General features: G+C 51.1%; 1 protein-coding gene across 1 annotated transcript in view; it reads left to right on the top strand.

The window, feature by feature from the left end:
- The window catches only part of PHACTR3 (phosphatase and actin regulator 3), a 247,910-nt gene that overhangs the window by 225,483 nt on the left and 9,425 nt on the right, over nucleotides 1-13,002 (top strand). Inside the window, exon 9 of the mRNA XM_006839300.1 lies at nucleotides 10,569-10,624. Coding sequence (XP_006839363.1) covers nucleotides 10,569-10,624 — 56 coding nt within the window. The remainder of the gene's footprint in view (nucleotides 1-10,568; nucleotides 10,625-13,002) is intronic.

Below are 13,002 nucleotides of genomic sequence, written 5' to 3'. Positions count from 1 at the left end.
CCCCCAATATCCTGGCCAGACTTGTCCATGGAGCCCCCGCCTTGTTCTGTGAGGAGACACACTACACTGGCAGCAGGAATGGGTTGTGGAGGTTGTATGCTGTAGCTTCTCAGAGTTCACAGACCAAGGGTGCTAAAGGCCCACCCTGCTGCCCTACACACTCTTGTCTGCCTCTTGTTGTCAGCTCGTTTTCTACTCAAGCATCTTCATTTGGCTTTCAAATCACTTATGTAGACTTGGGAGGTCAGTGACTCTATGTAGTAAACACTGAACTTCCAACTGCAAGGTCCTCAGTTCAAGCCCACCAGCCACTCCATGGGAGAAAAATGAGGCTTTCAGCTCCCATGAAGATTTAAAGCCTTGGAAACCCTAGACAGGGTCACTATGAGTGGAAACCGACTTGACAGCATTTAAAAACAACAACAACCTACAGGAGAAATAAAAAACAACATTCTGGAGGTCTGCAGGGCCCAAGCTGCTGGACCTTGTTAAAACATTGGCTGTCAGGTTGGGGAGCTTCAAAGTTAGGTGGTTTTGTGTGGATCAAACAAAACATGGGCTGGGAGTGAGGTCTCTAGCACGTTGGTGAAGAGGTAGGCTGGGACTGGGCTCCCAGGTTCAAGGGTCTCCTAAGCCTACTGTGGGCTGTAGCCCAGTGGGACCCTGGCTGAACTCGAAGGTGAGAGAACTCTCATAGAAGAGGCTGTTGGTCAACAGCCTTCAAGACGAAAACACAGCTGCTCAGTGAGATCCCTCTGAGATTTAAATTTGACATGCTCATGGACAGTCTGTGAAGTTGCCAGAGGACAGTGTCCTAGGGGGTTCTCAGAAAATGGGGAAAATTGCAAATGGATAGAGTCATAAAGAACCAACCTATTGTGTCCAAGTTGGCCCCGGTGCCTTCTGCACAGCTAGGTGCCATTGAGGCAGGCAAACGTGAGATTACCACCAATGGGCTTCACAGTTTTTTAAATTGTGAACTGATTGATAGTTTGCATGGTAGAACATCGGCTTTACACCATGGTTTCATTGCAATGATTACAATCTCCTCCATGCATCGTCATTCAACAGTATTTGCTTCCATTCCCTCTGTTTCTTATTTTCTTTGAGGGGGCAGGAGTAGAGTGGGGAGATGTACACAAAAGCACTCAGGAATATATACTAATTTAAACAACCAAAGAACACATTCTGCAAGCCTAATGGACTTCCCATTATTAAAGTGAACCCCAAATTTGAAGAACAGGTGATCGGGCCATAGACTTGAGAATAGGATGAGGGTTTGCAGTGTCATGGTTATGCAAATTGTTTTCTATGATTTCAGCATCTTACCCCCAGGACCATCATATATTAAGTGTGATCTGCATGTGCCAAGGACAGGGTGTGCATGAGGACGTTTCATTCATGTGCATCGTGAGTCCATTGCTGTAACCACAGCGTCAGTCTATTTTGTTGAAGGTCTCTCTTTTTCACTGACCTCCTGCTTTATATGCATAAAGTCCTTCTTCAAGGATTGGTGCCTCCAAATAGTCTCCTGTGCTGGCCAAAGTGCATGAGAAAGGTGAAGTCTCACCATCCTGGCTTCTAAAGAACATTCTGGCTGCAACTTCTTCCAAGATACATTTGTTCATTCTCCTGGCAGTCCTTGGTGTAGTCAATATTCTTATTTCCTTCTTTGTCTTAGTATCCTGCACGTTTTGTTTGTTTGCTCCTTCTGCTTGCTCTCTGCCTCCTCTCTCAGGAAGTGACCACCTGTCCCTATGGCTCATCAGAGTGTGCTGGTCACTGTCAATCGGTCCTTCCTGATAACATGTTCTGGTTTAAAATTAAGCTGTATGATTCTTCACTTAGACTATGGAGTCGTCTTAAAGGAAGGATTCTGAGTCTTCATTGCTTTATCCCTGTGCCTGCTCACAATGCTTGCAACAGAGTAGATTGCCAGCCAGTAATGGTTAATTGGATGGATGAGTGGTTGGTTGGTTGGTTGGGTGGGTGGGGTGGATGGCTGGCTGGGTGGGTGGATGGGTGGTTGGGTGGATGGAGGAGGGGCGGTTGGGTGGATGGGTCATTGAATGGATGACTAGATGGGTGGATGCTTGGGTAAATGAGTGACTGGATGGTTGGATGGCTAGATGAGTTCTTAGGTGGTTTTGCAACCAGGTATGTGAGGACATTGACAAAGAGATGGTGGAGTAGACAGACATATAGAGATTGTGGAATGGATGGAAAGATGGGTGATTGCATAGTTAGATGTGTGGATAGATTTATAGAGCATGGATGCATGGTTATATGTTTGGATAAGGAGGGGTAAGTGAATGGATGCATGGTTGGATTAATGAATGGAATTATGGGGGTGCAGATGGCTGTGTAGTTGGAGGCGTGTGGCATGTATGAATGGTTGTATAGGTAAGTAGATGCATAAGTGGATGGAGAAATGGATGAGTGGCCTAGTGGGTGCATCATTAGGATGGGTAAAGGGACGGAGATATGGTGGGATGGATGGATGGATTGCTGTGTAGTTGAAGGGATTGTTGGGTGGATATATGGAAGAGTGGTTTGATGGGTGGAGAGATGGCTGAATGGATCAATGGTTCATTGGTTCATTGGTTGTTTGGTTACATAGCTGAATGGATGGTTGTATTAGGCCATCTCACTCCCCTTGTTAAGATCCTATGAAGATTTTCTATTACTGTTTATTATTATTATTGTGAACTGAGTGATACTTTCCATGGGAGAACATCGGCTTCACACCGTCGTTTCATTGCAATGATTACAGTCTCCTCCATGCATCATCATTCAACAGGATTTGCTTCTATTCCCTCAGTTTTGTTTTTATTTGGGGTGGGGGGGGCGTGTACACAGAAAAACTCAGGAATATATAATAATTTACACCACCAAAGGGCACATTCTGCAAGTCTGCCTCCTGGCCGCCAGCTCTCAGTCCCTCTCTTTCCATGAATCTAGAGTCCTCAGATGCTCCCTCTTTCCATGTCCTTATCTCTGCCTCCATCTCTGCTGTTGCTGCTTCTCTGATTAAGGTCCCACATTCCACTTGTGCTCTTCTCCCTTGATGGCCCTAGGGTCCTCTGTTTCTGTAAGATTAACTACGTTTCCATTTTTGCTACAAAACTTCTACCTTTATAATTGTGACAGTCACAATTAGTCATGATTAACAATTACTGTTGAATCATAAGAACCTTATCCCCATCTCTTTTCACCAGACCTGTCTAGACAAAATGAAAACTATTCAGTGGGGACTCTTTTTTCCCACTTTTTGTTACTTTTGAGTAAAACTTCTCGCCAGGTTCTCATGGCCCCTGGACTCCAGACCCACCCACCTTCCTGTGTTCGTCCACTTCCTCCAGCCCACCATCAAGGCTCCACTTCTGTTCCTTGAGCATTACCAGCTTTCTCTTGTCTCAGGGTCTTTGCAAGAGCTATGTCCTCAGCCTGGAATTTCTTTCTCCCAACTCTTTGCATCACTGACTTTCTGAGTCTTTCTTGCATCTCTCTTGGTTACTAATTTCCCATCTCTGTGGACTTTGCAGGGCACATGCTAGTTGGACATGGTGGTGCCATTTTCCTTTTAAAATCAAGGACAGTTTTGAGGGGTGCTTCTGTGCCTCCATATTGGTCATACGTGTCTGGTATTCATTTGTCTGTTTCAGTGTTATGGGGCACCTACTCAGTCCTCCTAGAGTGGACACTCAGACCTGCTGAGGAGGAAGGGTGGGAACTATGGGCCAGCCGATCCAGAGCAAGAGCCTGTAGGTCAAGATGTACCCTTTGTCTGAAACAAGCTGTTCCACCTGGGGGAGTCAAGGAGGCTGGATGAGAGTCACTGGGGCTGACTCCAGGACATCCTAGAGAGAAACCTCCTGAGAAAAATCTGAGAGGAGGGAAATGTGATGTTTGAGGGGGAATGGGAACTGGGGAGCTGGTGAGGGAAGGCCGGGGTCCGTGCACAGCCAGCACTCCGCAGTAAATATCGCTCAGACCACCAGCCGGTCTTCATGCCAGGAAGCAGCAGCCGGAAGCATTGTGCATTATGTTAATTTTTTAAAATTTGAACGAGGTCGGTAAAAATTAAAGTAGCACATCTGACTCCAGCCCCTGGGAGAGGGGTGGCGTCTGTCCGTGTGGTGGTTTGGTAACTGCTTAGAAGTGTGTTTCCACAAACGTAGCAAGCACAGCAGAAACTGGTGCTCACGGCCATGGTGACCTCATGTGTCAGCGTAGAGCTTGGGTGTTCAAGGCCTTTTGGATGTGGATTGCCAGACCTGTCTTCCCAGGCGCCTTGGGGTGTGTTTGAACCACCAACCTTTTGGCTAGTAGCTGAGTGCTTAACCATTCGCACCACACAGGAGCCCCATGAGTCAGAACTTAAGGGCTACAGCCTGTGGTCACCCACTGACCGGCCCTTCATCACATGAGGGTCAGTCGTTGCGCTGTGTGCCCGGTGCCCAAAAGTGGTGAAGGGGGGAAGTGGTGGTGTCTGTTCACGCCCGGGCTTTTTAATTCTTTCGGAAACACACCATTCTGCATGGATTTGACCATCTTTGGAAGTAGGACTTTTCTTTGAGGTACAGTCTACCAATTGGAGCTCTTTTCTTGCGTTTCGTCTACAATTTCTAGTGTCGAATTCTTTGAAGAGAAGCGAGGATTAGAATCTAAGTATAGACTCCTTCCAGATTGTGAAGACCCTCCCCACCTTTTCTCTTCTGTCTCCCACACTGACTTGACAGCAGTATTTTTAGCAACGTGCCTTTATTTAAGCTTCCCAGAGCCTCCAACTTCGTTTTCATAGAAATAAGAACATTTTCTACATTCTTATTAAAGCATTTAATCAATGTGCATGAAGTCTAATTAATTAACTAATTACAGTAACACACACACCTGGTACAAACAGATTTGGGGACAAACATAGCTGGTTCTTGATAGATGTACACAGCCCCGTGTGGGGAGGGGTCCCCAGGGTGTTCCACAAGCTTACCACACTCAGCCCTCTGCTCCCAGTCTCTTATCCGCACCCTCCTCCCCCGAGTGTGGTTCACCTGTGCTTGTGTGTGCCAGTCGCCTGGCATGTGTGTGTGCCCTCGGTCCTCAAACCTTATTCAAGCCTACACTGCTCCAGGGCCACAGAGGGTCATTCTCTCACTGGACTCTGTTACCCTCCCGCCTTTGGCCTCCCTCACCCAGTCTCTCCTCACTCCCAGTCACACGTCAGCTCACAGACTTGTGCTCACACTCACATTTCCATTCACACATGTTTACATTCACACTCATGTACACACATGGGCTCACACTTAGGGTTACAGGCACAACCAGACACACACGTCCTACCCACATGGTCTCTGGTGCGCGCGCGCGCGCACACACACACACACACACACACACACACACACACACACACACACTCATGACCCCCTCACACCCACCTGTCCACTCAACACCCACTTTCACACCCTAACACAGGGCCTCAGTTTCTCCTCAGTGTTTTACTGTCTCCCTTTCAAATAACAGCATTTGACTGGGGTGTGGGGTGGGCATTATCTATCGGAGGAACTTTCTCTGTCCCCCTCCGACCCTGGCTGAGTCAGGAGAGAGGCTGCCTCTGCATGGGGACCCTGGACAGCAGGTTACCCCTCCACATCTGAGTCCCCATGTGGAGGGTGGACCGTGCCTCTGGGGAGCCGGTGTTGGGGACAATGGTAGCAGCTGTGTTTACTGAGCGTCGGTGTGTACTGTGAGGTTCAGGTGCTCTTCAAACACTCTCCTGTGTAGTCCCATACACCTTGGAGGTGTGAGGTGTGCCTTCTCAGGGAGGAGGTGGTCAGGCCAAGAGGCCTGGACTCCAAGGCAGAGGAGATTTTGACCAGAAAGTGCTTCCCAGGCACTTCCTGTCTGTGTGTCACCGCAGGCATGCCACCGTGGCTGTGACACCTTCCCGGCTACAGGGAGCAGGTGGGTTAGTGTCAGGAAGGTGTGACTTCATCACTCACTTGCAAGCCCAGGGTATCCCTGAGGTGGGGACTCCCGCTGACTCGAGACCACAGGGGCCGCCGAACCCGTCCCCCTGGGCCTGTTGGGCGGTTCCCCACATTCCAGATGTCCAGCTTTGGAGGACAGCTTCTGGACATTCACTTGGCCTTGGATGCCCTTGGGTGTGTGGAGCCATCCCCTGAGCCCACGGCCTGGGCACAAAGTGACTGTCAGAGCCCCAATGGAGACAGAGATTTCCAGGAATGCAGATGCCCTGAAATCCGGTGGAGGACAAGCTCTGTCTGTCCAGAGCTTTCCTAAGAATTGTGGGTCGTTTCTGAAAATGGTCTCTTCCCCCATGGATGCATCTGAGTGGCCAGTGCATCCCAGGCCTATGCCACCATAGATAGGGACGTGGGCACATTGGACATTTAATTGAATTCAATTAAAATACATCTTCCTTGAAATAGGGCCGAGTGCTGGGGTGGTTTTCTGTAGTTAGTGTGAAGGTGGGTTGGAATAAAGAATGGTGGGTGTGGGGGACCTGGAGGAGCCTTGCTGATTGGGGGCTGGCAGCAGTGCTTCTCGGGGGAACCCCATCCCTGGGCGGAACTGTCTGTGTTCCCTGGTAATTCCAGGATATGGTGAGCTCATGGCTTTCCTAGGAAGGAGGCTCTGGCAGAGCCTGAAGTCTCTGTGGGTGTTGGAATCTGTCTTCCTACCCAGGAAAGGTGCCTTGTGTGGAAAGAAGTGCTTCTCAGTCCTCGCTCGATGCCCAGGTGTTTTGAGAGTGTGTCTGGGCTTTAGCCCGTTGGGGATGTGCAATTTGAAGGGACTGGTTGGCACACTGGGGCTTGTTAGGGAAGCAGAGCGCCCCCCACCTTGTCCTGACCCCAGGCCTTCCACTGTCCCTGTCGGCCACTCCTCCCACCTCTCAGGGTTACCTGCAGCCCCACCGTTGTGGCCGTCCAGCGAGGACGAGGGTCAGCTGAGCTCCACAGGCAGGGAGTCTGTCAGAAACCTCTGGTGCCTGCGGCCTGCTGGGCACTGGGCTGATTGTTTCACAAATCACAGGAGAAAACTGAACATTTAGTGACTATCTTGCTCGTGGCCACCTAGTTCGAAAGTGGCTGCTGTTGGCGTTAGGTGCTATTGAGTCATTTTCGCCTCACAGAACCCAGTGTAACAGGGTTGAGCTGCCCCCGTAGGGGTTTCTAGGCTGCCGTCTTTATGAAAACAGTTTTAGTGGTTTTTTTCCTGTTGGCCATTGCACCGAATTCTCCCATGAGTTGCGCTGAAATCTAAGCTCGCTAGCAAAGCACTCCCCAGACAGGGTGTTGGTGAAGCCCTGGGCACCTGTCCACAGGAAGCTAACAGTCTAGCGAAAGATATGCAAAGATCTGAGATAAGGTGGCCGGACCAGCTCCAGAAATGCAGAAGATAATGAAGTAATGACGTCCCAGGTTCCCCAGAGGAGGAGGGCATATTCTAACTGAGCTGGATGGAATAGAATTGAAAACTGGGGACGTGGGAACATCCTTCCAGGAGAGGCCAAGGAGGAGAGTGAGGAAGTACAGGAATGTATTTCCTGGAAGGGGGGGCAGTAATAGCCCCTGTAACATGAATAGTAATAGTATACATACATGGCTGGGTCAATGGAGAGGCATGTGGTCACATCCTTAGAAATTGTAGATTCCTCGTCCTGCGGTGGCACTCAGGTTAATGCACTGGACTGCAAGGTTGGTTTAAATTGCCAAGTTGGAGGTTCAGGCTTATCAGCTGCTCCTAGGAAGCCCTATACAGGATTGCTATGGGTCGGAACCGACTCAACAGCACTTCAGAACAACAAATACTGTCATGAAAAACACAGACTCGTGAGGACGGTAAAGAGCAAGGATTTATATTCTCAGCGTCTGGGGGTCTGGGCTGTGTGGGCTCCCGCTGTGATTTCTGCCCCCTGAAGGTGACCCTCCCCTGCTGTGTGTGCGCGGGGAAGTGATGGGTTAAGACCCAGTGTCCTCAGGAATGAGCTCGTTAACATGGCAGCAGCGTCCACACAGGGTCACACTGACGGGTCATCGCGTCTACTCTACCTAAGGGACACAGTCCAGCCTGTACCAGAAGTAGCGTGGGAGGCAGCTGTGTGGGCTGCAGGGAGCAGTGTCCTCCTGGACTGACCTTCCTGGACTTTGCTGATCAACGTCAGCGAGAAAGTGTGAACTGAGGTCTAGGAAGGCTTAGGAGATTCCCACCCAGCATCCTTGGTGATACCATGATGGTGATACCAGCTGATATTTCTCGAAAAACCACAACAACAAGGCATACGTGTTTTATACACATTCGTATCTTGTCCCATTTAACTCTCACAGTGCCGAAAAGAATGCTGTTACCAGTCCCCAGTTTACATGAAAAAGCAAGCCTCGGAGATGTTAAATATTCTGCCCCACTGTTCATAGCTAGGAAATGACATGTACCAAACCTGGCTTTCAAACGTCTTTCTGCTTAATCCCCAAATACACCCCTTCCCACTCTGCCACGTACTTTCCTGGACCAGGGACCCCTGGACCCATCCTTGGACATGACCTGTTTTGGTCAGGGGAGTAGACAGCTTTCTGTCCTGAGACAAGGGTAGGAAATGCAGACATGAAGACATTGCAGAGCTGGCCAGGTCACTGCCCAGCTCAACAACCTTCAGTGGCTCCCCACTACCCACAAGATAAAGTCTAGTTGCTTAGCATTTCTTTCAGAGTCCTCCCAAGTTTGGCTCTCACATCTTCCAGCCTTATTCTATGTTTCTTCTCCTGTCCCCACAATTCCTCCAGTTTCCGGACATTTCTCTGCCTCTTTTCTTCCATCTTGGGCCCTCTGTGCTATGTGTGGTTTCTCCACTCCACTCCACTCAGGTGCTTCCTCCTACAAGAAGCCCTCCTGGATCATTTATCTCCCACTGTCCAGCTCATGGAGAGTTAGGGCTGGGGTGCTGGAGGTGGTGCCCTCCCATAGGTGGTTCATCTCAGCAGAAAGGACCATCCTGCCTCTCCCTGCGCAGTGTTGACCACTCTCTGACGGGGTCTTGTTGGTGATGGTTTTACTCTCTGCTGTCTGTGTGTCCCTCTCTAGACTGGGGAGGTCCCACGGGCAGGAACTGGGGTCATCTTCAGGATGAGAACAAGCACCTGGTGCCTGGCCCAAACCAATTGCCATGGAGTAGGTTCCAGCTGTTGGCAGAAGGACCCCGTAGGGTTTCCAAGGCTGTCGTTTTCACAGAAGCAGGTTGTCACAGCTTCTTCCCCAGAAGGGACTCGAACCGCTGTCCTTTGGTTTATCAGCGGAGTGTTCAACCACTGCACCACCAGATCTCTTCCGGTTTGTAGAGACCATTCCATAAGCATTTGCTAACTGAGGGGTGGCTGGCATTTGGAGTCCTTCGACCAGCCTGCAGGATCACATTCAGTGACTGGACAATGCCATTCATGGGGGACAGCAGGCAGGCCCCTCCTGGGTCCCAACCAGGGCTTTCTGGGAGGTGGGGACTGGGGGTGGGTGCAAGATGCTGAAGCAGCCACCCTGCAGGCAGGGACACAGAAAGGCTGGGGGACGGAGTGGAGGGGAGGAGCGGGCACCCTGGGGCGCCCCAGGCTTTGTACCCGAACTATTAATAGAAGCCCAACATTTCTGGAGGCAGCCCCCTCGGTGCCCCAAGGTTTCGGAAGTGGGCCGGCCCCTGGCTGGGCCCCAAGGACAGTGTTGTGTTGGTGACAACAGTAATTGGAGCTTGGCATTTATTTGGACTTGTCCTGCCTCCCGCTTCTGGCAAGGCTAATCTTTATTCATATGGTTGGGATGTTGCCGCCCCAGCCTCCTCACCAGCAGCCTTTGGGAGGGAGAAAGGGAAGAGTCATCTGGCCCTGCCTGGTGACGGGAGGGCACGTGGGCTCCCAGCCGGGAGATCCCCGGCTGGCTCGGCAGTGCTGGGGCCAGGGACTCCACTGGTCCAGCTTCGCTCCTCACGACGGGAGGCGGGGACAGGAGGTGGGGACAGAAGGCGGGGCTCCCAGGCCTTCCCGGCTTTCAGGCAGCAGGAGGCTTGGTGCTCAGTTTCCAGGTGCAGCAGCGGACAAGAGGGGAGCACGCACGCAAGGCTGCCTCTGGTATCTCCCTGAGCAGCAGGAGGATTGCCTAGCCAGGCGGCCTGGGGACTGGGTCTCAGGGACTCCTAGGGACCCCTGCACACTGACGCCAGAAATCAGAGGTGTTGCCCATTGGCCCAGAGTGCCTGGGCAGGAGCTGGAAGCATCCCTAGTGGGTGTCTCTGCTGTACCCACGTGCTGTACCAGGCTACCTCTCCCGGCCAGGCAGCGCCCCAGCGATGAAGACCAACATGTGCAGAGCCCAAGCAAGGACTCTTCAGGCCACTTCGTAATCCCGAGGAGCCCCATTGATTTTCCAGCCCGAAGCAGCCAGTGGGCCTCTTTCTCCCCTACTTTTTATTTGGGGCAGCTGCTGGCCTCTGCTGACCCTTGCAGACCCTAGTGGCATGTGCAGACCACCACCATGGTGCAGAACGTGATTCTGGTGTTTTTCCGCAGACGGCTGAGCCAGCGGCCCGCTGTGGAGGAGCTGGAGAGGAGGAATATTCTGAAACGTGAGTATGGGGGTCCCCCCCCCCTCCGCTACCTGAAACCCAGGGAGCTGCTGGGAATGTGGACTAGAGTTCCAGAAACATTCCCTCAGCAAAAGTAGCCCCCACAATACACAGAGGTCCCCTGTTGACCAAAGAGGGGTATGCATTAGTGTTCCCAGCAGGTTTTCTGGGCCGTTTGGGACAAGGGTCCTGTAGGTGCAGCCATCGCAGTCAGAGGGGGACAGCCCAAGCTTGCTGTTCCAGGGGGAGAATGCCATCTACTCTGGGAGCAGGGATGCAGTGGGGGTTGTTCTTGCTGCCCAGGTCATGACATGCTGCTCCTCTGCTCCGTCCAGTCCCACCCCCGTGATAACAGGCTGCACACATGACTACCATCATTCATAGCAGAAGCTCCTGGGAAATGGTTCTCACATAGTTCTGTGTTTAAAGCATTTTCTACAGAAGTATGGATGAAAGGCTGGGTTGTTAGCTATACTTTGAGTTTATTATCCCTAATACAATGGATGGAGCAGGCACCCTCTGAGTTTGCTTGTTGTACTCCAGGAATTTCTTTTTATGAACGCTTCAGAGACCACTAACGGCAGACCACTGAGGCCCTGCAGCTGTTGCTGTCTTGGGCTAACACACTCAGCCCACCTTTCTCTGCCTCCTCACTCGCCTCAGACAACTCCCTCCCTTGTAAATGGCTGTAAACCATTGGTCCCCTGGTGAGGTCCTGCCTAGCTACTGTGCTGTTCAGGTCGAAGAGGCACGGATGTTCAGTTGTCACTGAGCCGACTCTGACTCCACCCCTCACGTGTCAGAATAGAACTGTGCTCCGCAGGGTTTTCCACGGCTGAGTTTTTTCAGACACTGGCAGCCAGACCTTTCTTCTGAGGTTCCTTTGGGTAGACTCAAACCTCCCACCCTCTGTTAGCAGCTGAACATATTAACCATTTCTACTGCCAAGGGACTGCAGACAGTCGTTACCATAGCTCAGTCTTACACTGTTCAGTGGTGGCGTGCTTAAACTAAGTAGACAGAAAATGCAAGCTGTTTCAGCCACCAAATATTCAAGTTAAAAGACAATTAAGTCACTCACTTATAAAGCATATAAGTCAAAGAAGCCACCAAAGGTGATGGTCTAGACTTGAATGGGGCACACTCAGGGACTGGGCAGCGTGAGGAGTTGTGTCCACCTGTGGTAGGAAGAGAGTCGCCCAGCACACATGTGTGACTTGGGAACCTGCTGCTTCCAGGAGCTACCTCTCCCATGCTGTCTGGGAAGCCAGATACCACCAGTGGAACCCAAGCCAAACGCCCTGCCATCAACTGGATTCAAGTCAGAGAGAGCCTGTGGAGTTGGCTAGAACTGTCCCTAGAGTTTCTAAGACTGTCATCTTTATGAAACCCAATCGCTGCATCTGTCTCCTCGGAGCAACTAGTGGTTTCAAACAGCTGACCTTTCAGTTAGCGCTTAAGCTGGTTGAGCCACCAAGGCTCTACCTCCCACCAGCAAGTGCTTCTAATTGGGTTGCAGTTTGCACATCAATGCTGAAGCCTTAAAAATCGAAGCAGTGCTGGGAGAATAGAGAGAGAGAGAGAGAGAGAGAGAGCCTAGCCTGTCTCCCTGCCTCTGGCTTCCACGCTTCCGGAACATGGGCTTTCGGCTCTGCGCCCATGACACTTCCCCGGGTCCAGTAAGCCAGGCCTGCGAGAGGGAGCCTGAGAGAACTTCACTTGGGTGCGTGTGTAGATTGTTTTGTTCTGTGGAGATAAGAATAAAGTCCCCATGTGTGGCCCAGTGTAGAACATCATACTCACAGGCCCTTAACACATGGGTCTGCAGACACACTGCTGTGCTTCATCTCTCATTTAGAATCCGTTTTTAGAACATAAACAATGTTCCCTCTCATTCAACTAGGGAGCATATGACTAACTGATCTAACTGTGGTTCTGCTGGGGACACTCAGCTCTCCCTGTGTATTCATGGGTTCAGAGGCGTCATGATGGTAAAGGTGCTGGAGGTGGGGACAGTGATGGCGATGGTAATGGTGGTAGTGGTGGGGGTGATGGTGATGGTGGTGAGGAGGATGATGGGAGTGACTGTGATGGTGGTGAGGAGGATGATGGGGGGTGATGGTAGTGGTAGGGGAGGGTGGTGATAATGGTAGTAATGGTGGTGATAATGATGCTGATGGTGGTGAGGATGTTGGTGATGGTGATGAGAGTGATGGTTGTGATGACTGTGGGTGGTGGTGATGGTGATCATGGTGATGGTGGTGGTCATAGTGGTGATGATGGTGATGGTGGTGATGGAAATGGTGGTGATCATGGTGATGATGGTGGTGGTGGTGATGGGAATGGTGGTGGTCATAGTGGTGATCATGGTGATGATG

The sequence above is a fragment of the Chrysochloris asiatica genome, unplaced genomic scaffold, assembly GCF_000296735.1.
Source record: "Chrysochloris asiatica unplaced genomic scaffold, ChrAsi1.0 scaffold00023, whole genome shotgun sequence".
Lineage (NCBI taxonomy): Eukaryota > Metazoa > Chordata > Mammalia > Afrosoricida > Chrysochloridae > Chrysochloris > Chrysochloris asiatica.
The sequence above is the reverse complement of the archived record's forward strand: the minus strand, read 5'-3'. Positions and strand labels throughout refer to the sequence as shown.